Source organism: Hypanus sabinus, chromosome 13 (genome assembly GCF_030144855.1).
Source record: "Hypanus sabinus isolate sHypSab1 chromosome 13, sHypSab1.hap1, whole genome shotgun sequence".
In the NCBI taxonomy this organism is placed as follows: Eukaryota; Metazoa; Chordata; class Chondrichthyes; order Myliobatiformes; family Dasyatidae; genus Hypanus; species Hypanus sabinus.
Window position 1 is genome coordinate 73,036,594 of NC_082718.1, and position 22,445 is coordinate 73,059,038.

A 22,445-nucleotide genomic window follows, 5' to 3' on the forward strand; every position below is an offset into this window, starting at 1 on the left:
GGGTCCAGTGTCTAGTGATGGAACCCATGATGCCAATTGGGACCGATGTGCAGAATCTCCTAGTGTTTCCAGTGTCCAGACCCCATTGCCAAACAGTGGATAAGGAGCAACCACATCCTCCACATCATGCACGGTGGATGACTACTTCAGGAAGGTACAGAGAATGACTGATTTCATGAATCACTGTCCCAACAGGAGAACACAACAGTATTTCCTTGAGCCTTCATGCCAAAATCGCAATACTTAGGTTTCTGCACATTGAAATCTGCTTCTGAAAGCTGTTCTATTGAATTGACAGGGCCATATTTCAGACCCAGAGCCTCAGGTATCTACAACCCTACAGCTCCACTCTGTCGTAGGTCCTGAGGACAAATTCCACCCCTGCAGGGAAATGCACCAAATGCTCACTCATCCTATGAACCAGACCAAGCTGACAATGTTTCCTCCACCTTTTATTTGTATAGTAAAGTACAGTTTGGAATCTGCTTTACATTGTAAAGTGCAGAGAAAGGTCCTGCTCCAGATGAATGAAAAACGGGTTGTGAACCGATTCCCTGGAGGGACTGAACTGGGCGAACGACCTCCGAGGGTGATGGCAGGTGGAGCCTCCTCACTTGGTGGCCAGCTGGAAGAAGCCCTTCTGATGCCACTGCATGTCTCGGAGACGACGGATGGACTGGATCATGGGCTGCTGGGCGTACCATTCATTCCAGTGCTTGTAATCCCCCATCTCAAACAGGTACTGGTATCCTCTGTATCCAGGGTACTGGTACCCGACCCATCTATAGCAGCAGGAGGAAAAGATAAACTTTATTAGTTTGTCACAGAAATCATTTGCATCAATAACCAATACAGTCTGAGCAGCTTGCTTCCAGCACCCACATGCTGACAACTTACTAGCACTAGCTCATACATCTTTGCAATGTGGGAGGAAACTAGAGCACTCAGAGGAAGCCCATGTTTTCACAGGGAGAACATACAGACATTGCAGACAGCAGTGGAGATCGAACCCTGATCTTACAGCTAGTGCTGTGAAGTGTTACGCTAACCACTACGCGGCCATACCACCAGAGATCAGTCGTCCTTCCACTTACCAGTTACTCTGCTGACTCCCTTCCCTGGCACCATCCCGTGTTCCTATCATAGGAAGACATCTTGGCTCCTATACTCAATCCTTACCCTCTGCAGGCCTTCACAAGAATTGTCTCATAATCACCTGCAGTTTGAGTCATAGAGTCGGCGCTTCGGCCCAACATGTCAATGCCGACAGTGTTGCCCAGCAACTTAGAACCATCTGTCCACACTTGGTCCATAGCCCTCTAAAACTCTCTTTTCCATGTACATAACTAGATGGTTTTTCCAATATGGCCACCTCAGCCGTCATTTCTGGCAGCTCATTACAAAATGCACCAACTTTTGTGTGGAGAAGTTGACTTCTGTGGAGGTGGTGTAGAGAAGGTTCACCAGGTCGATTCCAGGAAAAACTAGACTTGAAGTTCCATTTAAATTTCTCTTCTCTGCCCTTGAACCCATACCCTCTTGATTTTTACCATGCCCTCCCTGGAAAAAAATCTATCTGCTTTCACCCCCATGATCAACCAGGCCACCCCTCAATCTCCAGTGAAGAAAATCTACATCCTTAACTCCAGCGCTCAGTGTATGGCGATATTCAGGACTTGTTTCACCTCCTCCTTTCACAATCCAATGATACAAAGGCATTTACACTCAGAACAAGTGATGTGTACATTGGCTGTCCCTGTGAGTTCCACTCTACAGTTACTCACGTGCCACTGTGGACCCTCACACTGCCCACACGGTCACTGAATCCATAGGCCCATAGACTGGGAATGTCATCTTCCACGACCTCCATCTTGTTTCCTTGGAATTCAGCCATTTCGTACAGGCTGATTTTGTGCTCCTGATTATCCTGTGAAGCAGGGAGTTAAAACAAATTGTTAGGAAATCTGACATTTACCTTTTCCACTGCCTTCATTGATGGCTGCTTTTTAACAGGGGGATACACCGTTCAGCAATGAACGGAATCTAACTGGTCAAAGCACAGAGTGGGAGACATCAACAGACATCAGATGGTAGACCAGTATTTCTATAGTGCTTCCACCACACAGCAACATAGTGATTAGCATAACTCTTCACAGCGCCAGTGACCCCGATACAATTCCACCCATCTGTCAGAAGTTTGTGTGTTCTCCCTGTGACTGTGTGGGTTTCCTCTGTGTGCTCTGATTTCCTCCCACATTCTGAAGGCGTACTGATCAGTAGACTGATTGGTCATGTGGATGTAATAGGACAGAGCGGGCTCGTTGAGCCAGAAGGGAATGCTACTGTGCTGCATCTCTAAGTAAAATGATTTGGCCAGCCGAATTTGTGCAGAGGGAACTGAGATAGGAGGAATAGCCTAGAATTCAGTGCACTTTGTCAAAGTAATCTTAATTTAATTGATGTTTTTGGGATCTTGGCACCACTAGCAAGGACGTGATTTATTGTCCATCCCTAATTTAATGGCAGGTATGATTAGTAAGTTCATAGATGACATGAAAATTGGTGCTGTTGTAACTAATGGACTGCCCCAGGGATTGGTCCTCAGCTCACAACTGTTTACTATCTGCTTTAGTGACCTAGAGAGCGAAATGCAAGGTGTTAATGTTTACCAATGGCACAAAAATAGGTGGAAGGGTTCATTAGAACATAGAGCACTATGTTGTACTCTGTTTAGCCCACAGTGTTGTGCTAACTTTTTCATCAACTCCATGATCAATCCAACCATTCCATCCCACATGGCTGTCCATTTTGCCTTCATCCATGTACTTATCTAAGAGTCTCTTAAATGTATTTAATGTATCTGCCTCTATCCACACACCCACCACCATCTGTGTAAAAAAATCTCTGACATTCCCTCCTCTACTTCCCTACAGACACCTTAAGATTATACCCCTGGTATTAAGACATCTCTGTCCTGAGAAAAAATCTTTAGCTATCCACTCCCGTCACCTTGTACACCTTTATCAAGTCACCTCATCCTTCTTCACTCCAAAGAGAAAAGGCCTAGCGTGCTCAACAGGACATGTTCTCTGATCCAGGCAGCATCCAGTAAATCTCTTCTGCACCTTCTCTAAAATTTCCATGAACACTTGAAACGCTATGGCATTTAAAGCTGCAGGCCAGCTGCTGCAATAGTGGATTAGTGTAGATGGGTATTTGATGGTCAGCATAGATACAATTGGCTGAATGGTCTATTTGTATGCTGTTTGACCAAGCAAAAGTGAGCCACTTTCTTAAATGAGAGTGCTCTTCACTTCCAAGTGCTCCCATGGTGCTGTTGGAGAGTTAGTTCTGAGATGTAGAACCAGTAATAAAGACACAGTATGACCAGGAAGGAATCCTCCAGGAGATAGTGCTACCATGCCATTGTTGCCTCTGGGTTGGAAGGGTCATGGGATGATGAGGTATTGCTGGAGTAGCCTGGGCAAATAATTGCTATGCACATTGGTGGTACACACTACAAATGAAGGACTGAGTGAATGGCCCGGGTTATGGGTGAAAATTTTAGCGTCCCTCTAGAGCAGGGGGTTCCCAACCTTTTTTATGCTATGGACCCCTGCTGTTAACTAAGGTGTCCGTGGATGCCAGGCGAGGAGCCCCAGATCTAGAGGGAGCAGGAAGGGCTTGTTCAATGCTGAATTTCACCAGCCTCGTCTTGTAATGCAGTGCTCATTCTGAAAATTGCTCTGCAAATTTGTTTGAGTCTCAAGCATAGAAAGGAATGAGAGATTGTAAGAGGTGACATCAAGTTTGGGTTTTTGAAAGCCTCTGGAGTAAGTGCTTGGGAAGTAAAGAGTTCAGGAGTAGAGTGAAGCAAGAAGGAAATAGTCACGAAGTGCGAGGGTCCTACCAGTTTTTACAGTGAAGGTGCAGAAGTACAGAAGACATCACAGGAAGGTATATTCAAAGCTGAAGAAAGGGACAAAGGCATTGGCTATAAATAAAGAAGCTGAGAAAGGTTAGCCCTGAGAACTACACTTGAGTTTTGAAGTCAAGGAGACCTTTTGTTTGGAGAGCTCTCATTTAGAGTGGCACAGTAGAGTAGTGGTTGGCATTACATTTACAGCATCAGTGTTCAGAGTTCAATTCCTGCCACTGCCTGTAAGGAGTTTGTATGTTCTGCCCTATGACCATGTGGGTTTCCTCCGGGTGCTCCAGTTTCCTCCCACGTTCCAAGGACATACGAGTTTCTTAAGGGTGCTGGAAAAATGGTGGTAAGTGCAGGCTGTCTCCAGCCCATCCTTGGACTGTGTTGGTTATTGACACAAACGATTCATTTCACTCTATGTTTCAATGTCCATGCGACAAATAAAACTAATCTAATCTTTATCTTTCATGTTCTACCTGGGAACATGAGAGGTGTATTAAAACATCCTCCTTGAGTTTTGGTGCGGAGTCAAAGTGGACATTAAGGAGTTGCTGACAGAGGTGATGCACCAAGCATATTGTTCATGTGTGAGTGATGAGTTTCATGGTCAGGTGTGGACGACATACCATATGAACTGGCCGGAAGGACATGAAACGGTCACTCCTGTAGCTGTTGGACCAGGAATCCCAGCGAGGGTACTCTCCCTTCTCCAGAATGAACATTTCTCCACGGAAATTTGACTGCTCATAAGCAACCCAGCTGGAATATGAAGCAGAAACAAACAAGCTTAGGTAAGAGGTAGAATAATTTCCCCAGCAGTTTTGAATCCAAGTTACAGAGAATAATACAGTATTTAGTAAGTCATCAATGACTCTAGCAAATATCTACAGATAGACCATGTAGAACATTCTAACTGGCTGCATCACCATCTGGTACAGAGGGGCACTGCACAGGATCAGTAAAACCTGAAAGCTCAGCCAACTCCATCATGGACACGAGCCTTCCCAGCACCGAGGACATCTTTAAAAGTAGCATCCATTATTGAGGCCCACCAACTCCCAGGACATGCTCCCTTCTCATTGCTACAATCAGGAAGGGGGTACAGAGGCCTGAAGACACACATTCAATGTTTTAAGAACAGCTCTTTCCCCTCTGCCATCAGATAAACTACCTCACTATTTTTGCTCTCATTTTATATGAGTTATATAATTTAATTTCTTTTATACCCGTATATTTCTTATTGTAATTTAAAGCTTTCTAATGCACTGTACAACTGCCACAAAACAAATTTCATGACATATATCAGTGATATTAAACCTTATTCTGCTTTTAATAAAGTAGTTTCTCTTATTTTCTCTAGATAAATGTATGTAGAATTATAGAATGGTGGTACATATTGCATACAGTTTTGGTCAAAGACGTCATTAAGTTAGAAAAATATTAAATACATGATATTCTCCAGATGCTGGAAATCTTGAGTAATGTTGAGTCCTGATGAAGGGGGTCAGCTCAAAGCATCGACAGTATTTTCTGCTCCACGGATGTTGCCTGACTTGCTGAGTTCCTCCAGCATTTTCTTTATCAGAATGTTGTCAGGATTCGTGGGCCTGAATTACAGGGGGAGGTTGGGCAGAACAAATTTGTATTCCTTGGAGGGATTGCTTTGTAGAGGCATATAAAATCATGAGGGGCATAGATGCACACAGCCTTTTTCCCCATGGAAAGGGAATCACAAAACTAGAGGGCATAGGAGTAAGGTGAAGGGGGAAAGATTTAAGAGTGACCTGAGGGGCAAATTCCTCATGCAGAGTGAAGATCTGGAACAAGCTGGCAGAAATAGTGGTTGGGAGGGCATAATAACAATATTTTAAAGATATTGGACTGGTACAGAGCAGGCATCCCCAACCTGGGGTCCACAGACCCTTTGGTAAAAGGTAGGGGTCCGTGGTATAAAGAAGGTTGGGAATCCCTGGTGTTGAGGGACAAAGGACAAATGTAGATAGATAAGACTAACAGAGAGGCTTCTTTGTTGACACAGATGAGTTGCCTTGAATGCTGTATTGGTCTGTGACAGAAGGATGGTACCTGGCCCATTTAACCTGTGCCAGGTCTTTTTGAAGAGCTGAACCATCATTTGGGTAGCAGGATGGAGATCCTCTCTACCAAAGGAGATGTAAGCTGCTCCTTCCCTCCGCTAGCCTGCAGGTCACCCTTGGGCAAGGTGTAGCACCTGCTTAGCCCCTGATCAGGGATACTTGAAACCATGGGTGCAGATGGTGGATGGTCATATGAGCAGCCGGTGCATATCACAAGTCCTGGTTATGCGGCCACTGACACCAGGCAGACAATCTCTGAAGAGCACCGATAATGGCTGGGGTCACCCATCTTGTAAAGATACTGCCCAGAAGACAATGGCAAATCACTTGTGTAGAAAAACTTGCCGACAACAATCACAGTCATGGATAGAGAAAAGAGTAAGCAGAGCAAGGACAGATGGAAGACTGTGATCGCCCTGTAATACCATATGGCACAAAATGATGAAGATGATGCCCCTGTATTCTCCTGCTTTCCCTGCATCCAAGAATATCACATTGGTCCAATCTCAAACAGATTGACTGATTTGCAGTCCACAAGTGAGATGGCCCAAGTATTTTAACAGCACAAAATAAGATTTCTGTCTTGCTTCTGTTTGACAGTTTTAAAACAATATAACAAAGTAGGAGATTAAACATGTGTCTATATTCTGTCTCCAAGGTTCCATTTCCTCCACTGCTCAGAACTTGGAGAAGTTCCACTTTTCCATCCCAGAAACATTCCAATTAACACAGGGAAACTGGGTGAAGCATATCTCAATGCCACTTCACACAGATGAGGGGGTGTCATATGTGTCTCTCCATGGGCCTAGCAGCTCTTTGAAGGGTTACTTACGGTCCACAGTTCACACGGACGCTGCCCACTCTGTCAAAGTTTTGCTCACACAGGTTCACACACTCGCTGGAGAACTCCATGAATCGTCCCTGGAAGTTCTCCTGTTCATAAATGAAGATCTGCAACAAAGGATGGAGTCAATTAGCTAACAACATCATGAAGGATCCCACCGCAATGCTCATGGGCTGTTTTTCCCACTCCCATCAGGGAGGAGGCTATGTAGTATCCACGTCAGGACCACCAGATTCAAAACCAGTTACTCTCCCCAAGCAGTAAGGCTGATCAACACCTCCACCCGCTAACCCACCAACCACCACCACCACTTGTCAGAGTCACCTTATGTACAGACACTCCTGTGTCTAGTGTCACTTTATGGACATACAATCTGTGTTTATCAGCTGTCTTATGTACTTATATTTGTGTTGTTTATTATTGTATTCGTTATCTCTTTGTTTTTGTGCTACTGTGGATCTGAAGTAAGCTTTTTTTGTGCTGCATCAGATCCAGAGTAACAGTTATTGTGTTCTCCTTTACACTAGTGTACAGGAAATGATATTAAACATCTTGAATCTTGCTCACCCATGAATCAGAGACTAGTCTTGTTATTATAATCAATGTTATTTGAATACCAATCTTCCTAACCTGATGAAATCTCTGAAGGAGCAAGTGTACAAAGCTGCCCTCGTCTTTCAATGACATGCGTTGTGCTCTGTAAAGTAAGTTCACACTACTTACTTTACATCAGATATTAATGGATTGAGCAATGATGGTCTCAGCCTAATTCACACTGGAACCACTGTTCCAAACCTTTGCCTAGCCTTCACCCTGTGAGCAAGACTGTTTGCACTGATCTGCTAATTATCTTTAGTGAATGTGATAGGAATTGCTCCCCTGAGATCATTTGTAATGGATCAGACTGGAAAGTGGAAGCTGGCCCCGTTGATGCATAAACCCCCTGCCTCAGTGGAAGCAAGAGGGGCGGCAAGGTAGTGTAGTGGTTAGCAGAGCACCTTTACAGCACCGGAGACTGGGTTCAATTCCTGCCGCTGCCTGTAAGGAGTTTGTACATTCTCCCCATGACCACATGGGTTTCCTCCCACAGTCCGAAGATGTACAGGTTAGTATGGTAATTGTTGCAATTAATGGGTGTAATTGGGCAACATATGATGCAGAAGTTCCTGCTGATGTCTAAATATATAAATCATTACTTTGCATTTCTAACATCGATAAAGACAGTCAAACACCATGCACTAACATGGAAATGTCCAAGCTTTGCACCCTGAAATACAATATGAATGGTAAAAGCAGCCACTTACACTACGTTTCTGGCATTTCCACCAAATGAGTTATGGGAAATCCAGATAATACTAAAGAAAGAGATGTGTTTTATTTGTCACATGTACATTGAAACAGTGAAATGTGTTATTTGCATCAAATCCGATCATCAAGGATTGTGCTGGGCAGTGTCGCCATGTTTGCAGTGCCAACATGGTATGCTCATAACTCACCAGCCCTGACTGCATGTCTTTGGACTGCAGGAGGAAACCAGAGCACCAGGAGGAAACCCACACGGTCACGAGGAGAACACACAAACTCCTGACAGACAGTGGCGGGAATTGAACACCAATCGGTGAAAGCTGGCACTGTGAGGTGATGTGCGAACTGTTGTACCACCACACTGGCTCAAAGCCCAGGCCCATTCAGTTAGACCCATAAATTTTAATGGAACACAATTCCACAAATATTTTTGTAACATTACTTAGGCTGCAAGCTTCCTGTCCAGTGAGTCAATTAAAGAAGTTCCTGAAGCTGGCCATAATACCAGCTTCCACAGTGCACAGAAACCAAGGAAAGAGGAGGGCTCTGTGGTATCTGCCTTTCTGCGCATCTTCATAACTAATGATGTGTTTACAAGCTTGCCTGCAAAAAAAAGGTCATTGCTTGTTATGCTAAGGAGAATTCAAATGAACCTGTAATATACTGTATTCATTTATGGAAAGTTCCTTCAGGCAATCCTGGCAGCCATTGTCCAACCTGAGGTGCTCCAAGTTGAGGAGACAGTAAAGGGTAATCACATTGGTAAGTTTAGGGTCAACTACTGACCAGACAGGGTAAGGGTAGCAGATTTCTTTCCCTAAAAGACACTAGCTAACCAGTTGGGTTTTTACAACAGCCTTTCCATTACTATTCCTAATGTAAGGTCTCAGTCCGATACGTCAATGCTTTATTGCTTTTCACAGATGCTGCTTGGCCTGCTGAGTTCCTCCAGTATGGTGAGTGTGTTACAGTGACTGAGACTACTTTGTATTTAATTCCAGGTTTATGTGATTACTTGAATTTAAGTTCCTCAGACTTCAATGTAGGGATTCTAGTCTATAGATCAGTCTGCATGAAAAATGGTCAAAAGTTCAGTACCTTGTATGACATATGTATGATTCACGTATGTTGTCTCAATCTACATGCCTGTGACTTTGCTGCAAACAAATTTTTCATTGCACCTGCACCTGACAAGAACCTCAACTTGCCTTGGTCTTAATGATTGTTGCAAGTACTTACCTGTCAGAGGGAATTATACAAACTGCATTTTGGAAAGTTAAATTAAGACTTGGTCAATTATTTTCAAGGTTATTTTTTTATATTCATTTTCAGAATCGGAGTGATCTGGCATGACCACTGTGTGGGTTTCCTCCAGATGCTCTAGTTTCGTCCCACATTCCACAAAAAGAACACAGGAGTTGGGGTCCGTGTGTTGTGCACATACTGTGTTGGTGTCAGACATAATGGGCTGCATTTGCAGCTGCCTCCAGCGTCAACCTCGGAATTTTATTTTTTTGATGCAAACGACGTATTTCACTGCATGTTTCAAGGTTTCAATAGTCATGTGACAAATATTGTAACACTAATCTTTCATCTCTAATTGCCTTTAAAAGGAGGGAGGGTTAGGGTTCAATCCTGACTGGTGGGGAGTCTGCACATTCTCTAGACTCTCTCCATATCCCAAAGAAGTGAGAGTTGTTAGGTTAATTATCCACTATAAATGGCCATGTAAAAGGAATGGTCAGATCAGAGGGGAATTGATGGGAATGATGGGAAAGTAAAATAGGATTTGGCATAAGCTGGTCAGAGCAAATTGAGGGGCTGGCCAGCCTATTCCCATTCTGTGTGACTTCATAACTGGCTAACTCATCAGTCAGGACCTATTATCTCTCTTCCTCCTGCCTCTATGAGTATATCTCAGCCAAATGATGACAAGGAATTTAACCGACTAAAGGAGTGACGAGTCTGATACATGTAGGAGCTTTTACCCATTTCCAAAATGACTTCAACAATAAACCAGATCTAACCAAATCAGAATGTTACACTCACCTTGAAGTTGCCCATTCCTGGTTCTCTGGTCTTAGGGCTCCTGGAGCCTGGAGTGGAAACCTGCCCAGTTCCAGGGTTTTTCTTTTCCTGACTGGGGCTCTTTGTGGCCTGAGACATTTTGCACCCTCAAGTATGATGTGAAGCTGAGAAAAAGATACAGAAATATAATACATTCCCAATCCAAGCAGAGCATGGCAGAAAAACTGACTAAATCAATACCCTCATGCCTCGAATAATAATTTATCAGGCTCATCAATTTGCAATGCAAACAGTTTCAAATTGAATTGAGAATGAGCAAATATTGGAACTTCTATCTCACTCTTTAGAGTTCTGAGTGCTTTCACCATTTTGTTATTCTTAGTAATTCATGACTTTTCCCTCAGGGTGGATGACCCTCTCGTATGGAACCAAAATTACTCTTAACACCCCCTTGCACACAAGAACGTTTTAATATTCCAACCGCTGATAACCCTCTCTCTCTCTCTCTCTCTCTCTCTCTTTTCTGACCCCTTTCAAACCTGACAGGTTCACTGGTGCTGGTGCACCATGCCGAAATTTCTTCACCCAACCTCTATATTTAACATTGATCTTTCTTTCAATATTTGCACTCTATTGCTTCTGGTTGAGCCTTCATTTACAAAGCCTTCATCTACAAAGTTCTTTCTACTCGGACTTTTCCCTTCTGGCCTTCTGCTTCCTTCTCTCCTCTCTCTGGTTCCCAGAGTCTCCTACCTGTGGATCGCTGGTCCAACCTGATGCCTGACAGGCTCTCGGTGTTTAATTTATACCCTGGCAAATGCAGCCCTTGAACTAAAGCAGACAATAGATCTGACAGCTCATCAGAGTCTGCCATCCAAACTTACCGGTCATCACATCAAAGTATTTTTCCCAGGCAGCGAGGTGGAATAATCTCAACTCACTGACAGCTGAATCAAGCACGTTGCTTTGTTGAAAGTGATTTACTTGTTGTCTGACCCACACAAAGAGAAGGCCACTGACCTGTGAGTTTTGTTAATCAAGTAACAATGTGTGATTTGTCAAAGTTAAAGTTCAAGTAAATTTATTATCAAAGTATGTATATTTTACCATATACTATCCTGAGATTCACAACCTTGCAGGCTTATATGGGAAAGTAAAGAAATACATTACAAAATCTATACAGAAACAAAGACTGGCAACCAATGTGCAAAAGACAAATTGTATAGATAAACAGATAGGTCTTGTGTATTTAATAGTTCAATAATATTTCAGTAATCTTATGTATATATTGAATTATGATGTTGTAGCTATTAGTGAAACATGGTTGCAGGAAGGGTGTGATTGGCAACTAAATATTCCTGGATTTAGTTGCTTCAGGTGTGATAGAGTAGGAGGGGCCAGAGGAGGAGGTATTGCATTGCTTGTCCGAGAAAATCTTATGGCGGTGCTTTGGAAGGATAGATTAGAGAGCTCCTCTAGGGAGGCCATTTGGGTGGAATTGAAGAATGGGAAAGGTGCAGTAACACTGATAGGAGTGTATTATTGGCCACCTAATGGGGCGCGTGAGTTGGAAGAGCAAATGCGTAAGGAGATAGCAGATATTTGTAGTAAACACAAGGTAGTGATTGTGGGAGATTTTAATTTTCCACACGTAGACTGGGAAGCTCATTCTGTAAAAGGGCTGGATGGTTTAGAGTTTGTGAAATGTGTGCAGGATAGTTTTTTGCAACAATACATAAAAGTACCGACTAGAGATGGGGCAGTGTTGGATCTCCTGTTAGGGAATGCGATAGGTCAGCTGACAGATGTATGTGTTGGGGAGCACTTTGGGTCCAGTGATCACAATAGCATTAGCTTCAATATAATTATGGAGAAGGACAGGACTGGACCTAGAGTTGAGATTTTTGATTGGAGAAAGGCTAACTTTGAGGGGATGCGAAGGGATTTAGAGAGAGTGGATTGGGTCAAGTTGTTTTATGGGAAGGATGTAATAGAGAAATGGAGGTCATTTAAGGGTGAAATTATGAGGGTACAGAATCTTTATGTTCCTGTGAGGGTGAAAGGAAAGGTTAAAGGTTTGAGAGCACCATGGTTTGCAAGGGATATTAGAAATTTGGTTCAGAAAAAGAGGGATGTCTACAATAGATATAGGCAGCATGGAGTAAAGGAATTGCTCAAGGAATATAAAGAATGTAAAAGGAATCTTAAGAAAGAGATTAGAAAAACTAAAAGAAGATACGAGGTTGGTTTGGCAAATAAGGTGAAAGTAAATCCGAAAGGTTTCTACAGTTATATTAAAAACAAGAGGATAGTGAGGGATAAAATTGGCCCCTTAGAGAATCAGAGTGGTCAGCTATGTGTGGAACCGAAGGAGATGGGAGAGATTTTGAATGATTTCTTCTCTTCGGTATTCACTAAGGAGAAGGATATTGAATTGTCTAAGGTGTGGGAAACAAGTAAGGAAGTTATGGAACCTATGACAATTAAAGAGGTGGAGGTACTGGCGCTTTTAAGAAATTTAAAAGTGGATAAATCTCCGGGTCCTGACAGGATATTCCCCAGGACCTTGAGGGAAGTTTGTGTAGAAATAGCAGGAGCTCTGACGGAGATCTTTAATATGTCATTAGAAACGGGGATTGTGCCGGAGGATTGGCGTATTGCTCATGTGGTTCCATTGTTTAAAAAGGGTTCCAGAAGGAAGCCTAGCAATTATAGACCTGTCAGTTTGACATCAGTGGTGGGTAAATTAATGGAAAGTATTCTTAGAGATAGTATTTATAATTATCTGGATAGACGGGATCTGATTAGAAGTAGCCAGTATGGATTTGTGCGTGGAAGGTCATGTTTGACAAACCTTATTGAATTTTTTGAAGAAGTTACGAGGAATGTTGACGAGGGTAAGGCAGTGGATGTAGTCTATATGGACTTCAGCAAAGCCTTTGACAAAGTTCCACATGGAAGGTTAGTTAAGAAGGTTCAGTCGTTAGGTATTAATGCTGGAGTAATAAAATGGATTCAACAGTGGCTAGATGGGAGATGCCAGAGAGTAGTGGTGGATAATTGTTTATCGGGATGGAGGCCGGTGACTAGCGGGGTGCCTCAGGGATCTGTTTTGGGCCCAATGTTTTTTGTAATATACATAAATGATCTGGATGATGGGGTGGTAAATTGGATTAGTAAGTATGCCGATGATACTAAGGTAGGAGGTGTTGTGGATAATGAGGTGGATTTTCAAAGCTTGCAGGGAGATTTATGCCGGTTAGAAGAATGGGCTGAACGTTGGCAGATGGAGTTTAATGCTGTGAGGTTCTACATTTTGGCAGGAATAATCCAAATAGAACATACAGAGTAAATGGTAGGGCATTGAGGAATGCAGAGGAACAGAGAGATCTAGGAATAACTGCATAGTTCCCTGAAAGTGGAGTCTCATGTAGATAGGGTGGTGAAGAGGGCTTTTGGAACGCTGGCCTTTATAAATCAAAGCATTGAGTACAGAAGTTGGGATGTAATGCTAAAGTTGTACAAGGCATTGGTAAGGCCAAATTTGGAATATTGTGTGCAGTTCTGGTCACCGAATTATAGGAAAGATATCAATAAATTAGAGAGAATGCAGAGACGATTTACTAGGATGTTACCTGGGTTTCAGCAATTAAGTTACAGAGAAAGGTTGAACAAGTTAGGTCTCTATTCATTGGAGCGTAGAAGGTTGAGGGGGGATTTGATTGAGGTATTTAAATTTTTGAGAGGGATAGATAGAGTTGACGTGAACAGGCTGTTTCCATTGAGAGTAGGGGAGATTCAAACTAGAGGACATGATTTGAGAGTTAGGGGACAGAAGTTTAAGGGAAACACAAGGGGGTATTTCTTTACTCAAAGAGTGATAGCTGTGTGGAATGAGCTTCCTGTAGAAGTAGTAGAGGCCAGTTCAGTTGTGTCATTTAAGGTAAAATTGGATAGGTATATGGACAGGAAAGGAGTGGAGGGTTATGGGCTGAGTGCGGGAGGTGGGACTAGGTGAGATTAAGGGTTCGGCATGGACTAGGAGGGCCAAGATGGCCTGTTTCCGTGCTGTGATTGTTATATGTTATATGGCTGATCTGTGACATATCTCACTCTGGCCTACTCAATGCGCTATATCAAATATTTATCAATCTCAAACTTGGAACAGTCAAGCAGCATCTATGGAGGAATGTTTTGGGTTGAGAACTTTTAACTGGACCCAATCAGTCCAGGTGAGGGATTGCAACCTAAGATATTGACTGATCATGCTGCCTAATCCATTGAGTCCCTCTAACACCTTGTTCTTTCCTTAAAATTAACAATGACCGGTGCATGCAGAGGTGCTTGCTCGCTCCACTCCAAACACCCCTGGTCCTAATTTGTACACCCTGGGGTCCTATATTCCAAAATAGTTTCCTTTTAGTTTGCCTTCACACCCAGTTCAAAGTAAATTTTATTATCAAGCTATATACTGTACTTATATCTCACCCTGAGATTCATTTTCCTGTGGGCATGGAGCTGAATCATTGAAATGAGCCAATAAAATAGATTGTTCAAGTCTGACTTCAAACATCAGGCTGCACTTTCAGACCTGTTGTTTTGTTTGGCATAACAAGTTATTGAGGCCCTCTCTATCTCTTCCCATGAATGTGTGACAATCTGTATCAACACTTCAAATTAGAGTGTGATCTTAATAACTTACTTGGATGAGGAAGTGGAAGGGTGGGTTAGTAAGTTCACAGATGACACAAAGGTTGGTGGTGTTATGGATAGTGTAGAAGGTTGTGTAAGTTACAGCAGGACATTGGATGCAGAGCTGGGCTGAGAAGTGGCAGATGGAGTTCAATCTGGAGAATTGAGAAGTGATTCACCTTAGAGGGTCGAATCTGAAAGCAGAGTCCAAAGTAAATGGTAGGATTTTTAGTAGTGTGGAGGAACAGCAGGATTTCAGGTTCTGTGTTGAGAGGGTGGTTAAGAAGACATAAAATGCACTGGCCTTCATCAGTCAGGGGAAAGAGTTCAAAAGCCTCTAGGTAGATGGAGCTTAAAAAAATAGAGGGCTATGGGTAAACCTAGTGATTTCTAAGGTAGAGACATGTTCGGCACAACTTTGTGGTCTGAAGGGCCTGTATTGTGCTGAAGGTTTTCTATGTTTCTGTGTAATGTTGCTACTCTATAAAACCCTGGTTAGACCACACTTGAAGTATTGTGTTCAGTTCTGGTCATCCCATTATAGGAAGGATGTGGAAGCATTAAAGAGGGAACAAGGGAAATTTACCAAGGTGCTGCCTGGATTAAAGGGCATGTCTTATGAGGAAAGGTTGAGTGAACTAGTGTGTTTCTCTTTAGAGCGAAAGAGGACGAGAGGTGACTTGACAGAGGTGTACAAGATGATAAGAATCATGGATACAAAAGCCAGAGACTTTTTCAGAGCAGAAATGACCATTACAAGAGAACATCATTTTAAGGTGATTGGAGGAAAGTACAGGAGGGATGTTCGAGGTGGGTTATTTTACACAGAGAGTGTTGGGTGCGTGGAATGCATTGCTGGGCTGGTAAAGAAACTCTCACATAGGCACATGGATGAGAGAAAAATGGAGAGCTATGTAAGGGGGAAGGGTTAGATTGATCTTGGAGTAGGTTGGCACATTCATGAGTGTCATTGTACTGTTCTATAGCCTACGTTCTAGAGCAAAGTTCTGGCCAACATTCAACCTTCAAATAAGACCACTTTGATAGGCAATCCTGATATTATTGTATTGCAGTTTGTGGGATCTTGCTATGCCATCAGTGACTAGCACGACATTCCAGCAGTGACAATATTTCAAATTTGACTGTGAACCTCTCTTACACAGATACTTCACGGAAACAGATATTACATTCTCCATCAAATCGGAATTGGGAGGGAGTGGGGTGAAAGCTAGTGAGTGTTTATGTGCTGTGTCTGATTCATATTTTGCATTTTTTTCTTTCCTTGAGACCCAAGCTGTGGAATTCCTTTGTTTCCTTGGATTTTCCTTCCTCGTTCATTGAAAATCCAAGTGGCCGTTGCTCCATCTCATACCCAAGGCAGCCAACACAACAATTCAATTTTCACCCAGTTTCTCTGCTGCTGGTAGTGTAGCAGCTGGTGTAACACTTTACAGATCCAACGAGCAGGGTTCAATTCCCACTGCTGTTTATCGTTTCCCCTGTGACCACGTGGGTTTCCTTCGAGTGCTCTGGTTTCCTCCCACTTTCAAAAGACAAACAGGTTAGTAAGTTATGGGCACATTATGTTGGCACTGTAGAGTTTGGGTATTTGGCACTTGAAAGAACAGCTGCCAATAGTGGGGTGATTGCTTCTGAGTTTCCAGAGTGGGAACAGTTGTGAGATGGGAAATCACTTAGAGATGGGAAAGAGTGGTACACTGAGGGGCATGAACTTTACAGTGAAGATATTGCTTATTCAGCAGCCAACGTAATTCGGTGTGAACAGGAGTGATGGGTGAAAATCTTGTAGTTTCCTGAACAGTAGTAATTACTGATGCCCTCTTGTTCATTTGTTATGTCCTGTGTTGTATGATGTGGGCGATCATGATCTTTCCATGACCATGATTGTTCCTGGGAAATTTTTCTCGGCCACTATCAATACTCATCAGGCATTGTCTGCCTGGCATCAATGGTCACACAACTAGGACTTGTGACAACCCAATGTTTGCTCCCATGACTTCATGTGACCCTGATCGGGGGGACCAAACAGGAACAACACCTTGCCCAAGGGTGTCCTGCGGACTAGCAGAGAAAAGGAACACCTTACACCTCCTTGGGTAGAGATGTGTTGCTGAAGTTCAACAATTACTTCCTGGTGGCTAATGAAACAAAGAAAGCAACTAAATATTTTGTTATTCACACCTTTTCTGGTAAATATTTGCTGCAAACTGCAGTCTGTGGCTTTTCTTTCAGAATTGAGCTGTACTACCTGGCATTTTGCAGTGTGGGCTGGAGTCTCGGAGAGACAGGATGATTACAGCACGTCTGGGCTGGAGTAGCTGGAGGCTGGACTTGAGGCAATTCGAAACAGTGGAGCCAAAGCAAGGCAAAGTCAAGGTAAGATCGAAGGTTTGATCAATTGTAGAGCCGAACCAAACTGGAAAGGTCTGGTACTGGCCAAGTTGAAGTGGTGATGCCCGAGGCTGAGGGGGCACTGAAGCAGCAGAGAGCAAGGTCCAGATGATTTAAACACCTGCCCAGACTGAAATGGTCAGGCTGCTGGGACAGTCCAATTCAGCTGGAGGCTGCAGAGTTGGTTGTCTCTGTGCTGGACTGAGGCTGTGGCCTGAAACTACCGGGCTTCTGGATCAGAAGCAGTGATGCCTGGCTCTGTGACCTTCCGTTCTGAATGCTGTTTGCTTGCTTTATTGTTTGCATGATTTGTTTTTCTCTCTCTCTGCACAGTGTGTGTTTGTCGGTTTTTAATGGGCTATATTGGGTTCCTTTGTTTTGTGGCCGACTGTAAGGAGATGAATCTCAAGGAGGTATATAGTATACATACTTAGATAATAAATGCACTTTGAACTTTGAAGATGCCCTTTATAGATGTGTAAAGGACATCAGTAATCATTACTGTTTGAGAGATGATGAAATCTTCACCCATCACTCCTGTTCTCACTGAATAACTTTGTCTCCCGATTATCTTCACTTTAGAGTGCTCACCCTTCTCCAAGACCAAGATAGCCTACAGCAGACCCTGGAAGGATACTACACAGAATCCTTCAGACCCACTGGAAGGATAAGCAAACAATGTCAAGTCAAGTTTATTGTCAAGTGCACCAGTACGGTGAGGTACAAGTACAAAGAGAAACCTGCTTGGAGCAGAATCACAGGCACAGAGGAACAGACAACACACAGAATATAAATTATATGTAAATTATACAAGGCTGAAAAGGGAGAGAGAAGAAAGACTGTGCAGAAAATATGACATGCGTGCACGGAGGCCCTAGTTCCACTTAATCAACTACAGCAGCCCATCCTCGTCACTCAACTTGCCTGGCACCAGACTCTCAAGAAGACACTGCATTATGAAATGGTCTTTGGGAAAATGTCCCAGGATGGAGGAAACAGTTCGGGAACATTCTTCATGAAGGAATGCAAATTCCCTCCAGACTCCTCGGAGTCTGTGGACCATGTGGAGAAGGAACATTCTGGACAGTATCGAAAATCTCAAAGCCATGCCTCAGAGGACACAGGGGCTTTGTGCGTGGGGTGAAAAGACTCCCTGTCTCTCCCCTGTCAGCCACCAGTGCCCTGTTTTAGAGGCATTGAGTCATTTAACACAAAAACAGGACCTTCAGCCCATTTGGTCTATGCCAACCAAGATGCCCATCTAAGCCAATGTTTGGCCCATAACCTTCTAAACCTTCACTATCAATCTACCTTAGTATAGAGCAAACATAGGAAATCTGCAGATGCTGGAAATTCAAACAACAACACACAAAATGCTGGTGGAACACAGCGGGCCAGGCAGCATCTATAAGGAGAAGTGCTGTCGACGTTTCGGGCTGAAAAGTCAACAGTGCTTCTCCTGATAGATGCTGCCTGGCCTGCTGTGTTCCACCAGCATTTTGTGTGTGTTACCTTAGTATAGGTTAGGATAGTGGTCGCCAACCCATCGATCACAATCGACTGGTCGATCTTTGTGACTATCCGAGTAGATTCTGAAAGCAAATGAAAAATAAATGCACAAATACTGTTGAGAGATTGTTTCCAGGTTGCAGGGTTTTAGTTCCGTTCCTACTGCCCAGCGCACATGTGTGTAGCCCCCCCGCACTACAGTGTACTTCAGTGGTCCCCAACCACCACGAGGAAACTATACGAGTCAGCTGCACCTTTCCTCATTCCCTGTCACGACAACTTGAACCCACACAAGGTCATTATGCACGCAAGGTCATTACCTACGCGAGGTCATCAGTCACCTAAATGTAGTGATACCCTCACGCCAGGGATCACTGGTTGGCCTCGGGTAACCAGCTGCCTCATGCAGCCGGTGAGAAGTGCCGTTGCTACTGGCCTGGAATGCGGACAGATGGGCGCCACCTCTAAACCTGGTGCTAAAATATTCACAGATGACCTAATTCGGGCTCAGGGCTTCATACGTAGCAGAGCAGCTACCTTGCTGCGATCTACTGAAAGTAATCCCTCGAGATAAACTTTTATCAGCCGATAGATCCTACAAGGGGGGGGGGGTCGGGCACGTGTCCTGTCTCTCCTCACTCATTCACCTGACCAAGGTATCTGGCAGCGGACGGGCGGGAGGCTGGAGTTCGGGCCGGGAGGCTGTCTGAGGCAACTGCTTCGGCACCTTGAGTCCAGGCACCCTGCACTCAAAGACAAACCCCTTGAGTTTTTTCAGTGGGAAAAACGTGAGCAAGTGGGACAGAAGCTAAGTGGCGAGAGCTGCAAAAACTAAATTGCAGAATAGACTGGACATAAGGAACCTGCCTCGAGTATCGCTGTATTCCCGTCGTGTTTATCAACCCCACCCCCCCACCCCAGTTGGCCAGTCGGCAAGAATATTGTCAATATTAAACCGGTCTGCAGTGCTAAAAAAGGGTGGTGATCCCTGGTGTTTATACATTATTTCTATTTCTGGGTTGCAGGGTTTTACTTCTGGTCTTTTCTGCCCCGGTGCGCCTGCATGTAACTAATCGATCTGGGGTCGATCTTGCCTTTCACCAAGGCTGAGGAAGGGGATCTTAGGCTTAAAAAGGTTGGTGACCACTGGGTTAGGACATGATCTGAAATTTGGAAGGGCTCGTGTTTACAAGGAGTAGTTTGAACAAGGCCTGCAACGTACACACTGGAAAAATCAAGTCCAAGAGATATGAAGGCAATTATAGGGGGATGCGGCAAGGAGAACAGGGTTACATGCCAGATCACCAATTGGGATTTGATTCCCACAGCTATCTGTGAGCAATTTGTACATTCTCTCTGTGACCACATGGGCTTTCAGTGGGTACTCCAGTATCCTCCCACATTGCAGAGTTGTATGGGTGAGGGCAGGGCTCCCCAACCATTTCTATGCCAAGCACCAATAGCATTAAGCAAGGGGTTCATGGGCCCAGACTGGCAACCCCTGGGTTATAGCTAGGGAGTTTTAGGCAGGCTATGGCAACACCTGTGGGCTGTCCCCACTCATTCTCACTGCTTTGATTTTTGCAAATGGTGAACTTCACTGTATGTTTCGATGTTAGTGACAAATAATGCCAAACTTTCTATAAATCTCTAAATGAAGGAACACAGGTTTTCAACAGCTAAAGCTCCTTGGGTGGCATCAGGCCACTTTGGTGGTGATACAGAAATGTGGTTCTAAGCTTATCTATAGGTAGAGTATTACGCAACGAGCTGCTGGTGGAACTCAGCATCTGAGTTGGGACCCCCACAGATGCTGCTCAACCCACTGAGCTCCCCCAGCAGATGATCAGTTGCTCTGGATTCCCGCATCGGCAATCTCGTGTTCCTCAAGTCGAGCACAATCGGATGGTTGTGGACAGTTCACTTGTAACTAAAAGTGAGTGATAACATTGTAAAAAAGATTAACGTTAGTGAGATTTAATAACAAATAGACTCGGGCTCTCTGAACAAAGTGAGACTTTGAGTAGTATGACAGAGAACATTATGAAAGAGTTTGATGGGCTGGAAGTAGAGAAGATGTTTCCCTTTGCGGGTAAGTTGAAAATCCATTACACAATTTTTGACCTCTGATGTTCAGGGCATTGCCAGATTGTGAAAATGGTTGTTCAGGGGCTGGATTCTGATTACAGGACTCATGTGTTACATTCCTGGGTCAAAGGGTTAATACCAAAGTTATTTTTGCTAACGTGATGTGCATGCAGTTTCCTTCAGGCCTTGCTCTCTTCTCTATAGATCGGGACTCTGTCATATATTGTTGTAAGCACAATAAACCCTCGTTAAATCCCCTCCCTCATGCTGACCTAGGGGTTTAAAGAATATGCATCTCAGCAAGTGGCTATGAAAAGTGCTGGCTATAAAAGCCCAGAAAGGAAGCACACTTTGCTCTCAGGGCTCTCTGTCCAGTGCAGTTCAGCAAGGTAAGTGAGAAAATATATTGTGATACTGGCCTGCAGTCGTGTGATCTCAAATCAAGCATGATGTTCTCCCAAGGGATTATCCCTTTAATGGACAATGGCCGTGCGTGATTTTGTTTAGCATGGGGAGTCTGATGCACCAGCAGCCACCTTGACAGATCGGGGTCAGGGTCCCATGGTATGGAACCCAAGGTGACGGGGTGGGGGGGGGGGCGTCCACTGCTGCAGCCTTCCTTCGCCTTCACTGCCATTGACGTGTCATCATCTCCCGCCAGCTCCACCGTTGGTGTCATGTACAGAGTCTTGGGCAGAGTACATCAGAACTGCTGGTTCTCAATAATTGAAGGAGGGAGGTGTGATGGAATCAGAACTTGCTGGGAGAGGACTTATGAGCATTGTAGTAATGTTGGATAGTAGTTTGGGTGCAGCATTTTGCCGTGCTCTGGTCTCCACAATACAGAAGATCTGTGAAGTTGTTGGGTGGGTGATGCTGGTTGTCCATGATGTCCAATGATGACAGGAAGCCTGTGCAGGGGAGTTTTTAAAGTGGAAAAGCTATCACACTGGGGCAGTTCCACTCTCTCAAGCTCAGAAGTCCGGGTCCGGTGGTACGAATACGCATCACAAACTGGGGTCTTCCTTTGTTGCAGCGGATGATGGTAACATCTCCTGTGCCTTGTCATGCCCTTCACTCAGCATGGAGCATTGCAGAACCACCTTAATAGCCATTGGATCTCGCTGTTGATCTCATCCACCCAGTCTGTCAGAGCTGAATTGCATGCTAGATCAGGCACGTCCCTATCTCACTGGGAAACGAGGCTACCCGCTACCCTCAACTGGTGAGCCCACCTATCCAAGTAGTGTACCGGGATGTGGCTGCTGTCATATGCAAACAGCTACTTGGAGTCACAGGTGAGAGCTGAGTGTCTAGAGGGGACCAAAGATGAGTGAGCTGCCCCAGGATGGATAGGACAAGCCCCTTCACCAGAGGTGCTACCCTTCATTGGACTCCCCATACACCCCATGATGTAGGTAGAGATGGTGCAAATATTTATTGGAATGATACCAGAACTAGCAAGTCTTAGATATCAGGAAGGTGTAATGAGGTAGGAGTTCTCATCTCAAGAAGCACTATATTGAAGCCTTTAAAATGATGG

At 44.1% G+C, this 22,445-nt stretch overlaps 1 protein-coding gene across 1 annotated transcript in view; it reads right to left on the reverse strand.

The window, feature by feature from the left end:
• Positions 1 to 610: 610 nt before the first annotated feature.
• crybb1 (crystallin, beta B1) overlaps positions 611 to 22,445 on the reverse strand; it is a 34,240-nt gene continuing 12,405 nt past the window's right edge. Inside the window, exons 3-7 of the mRNA XM_059986910.1 lie at positions 10,223 to 10,365; positions 6,857 to 6,975; positions 4,555 to 4,687; positions 1,785 to 1,927; positions 611 to 782 (exon numbers count right to left, since the gene is read on the reverse strand). Of these exons, the coding sequence (XP_059842893.1) occupies positions 611 to 782; positions 1,785 to 1,927; positions 4,555 to 4,687; positions 6,857 to 6,975; positions 10,223 to 10,339 (684 nt within the window). The 5' untranslated portion in view covers positions 10,340 to 10,365. The remainder of the gene's footprint in view (positions 783 to 1,784; positions 1,928 to 4,554; positions 4,688 to 6,856; positions 6,976 to 10,222; positions 10,366 to 22,445) is intronic.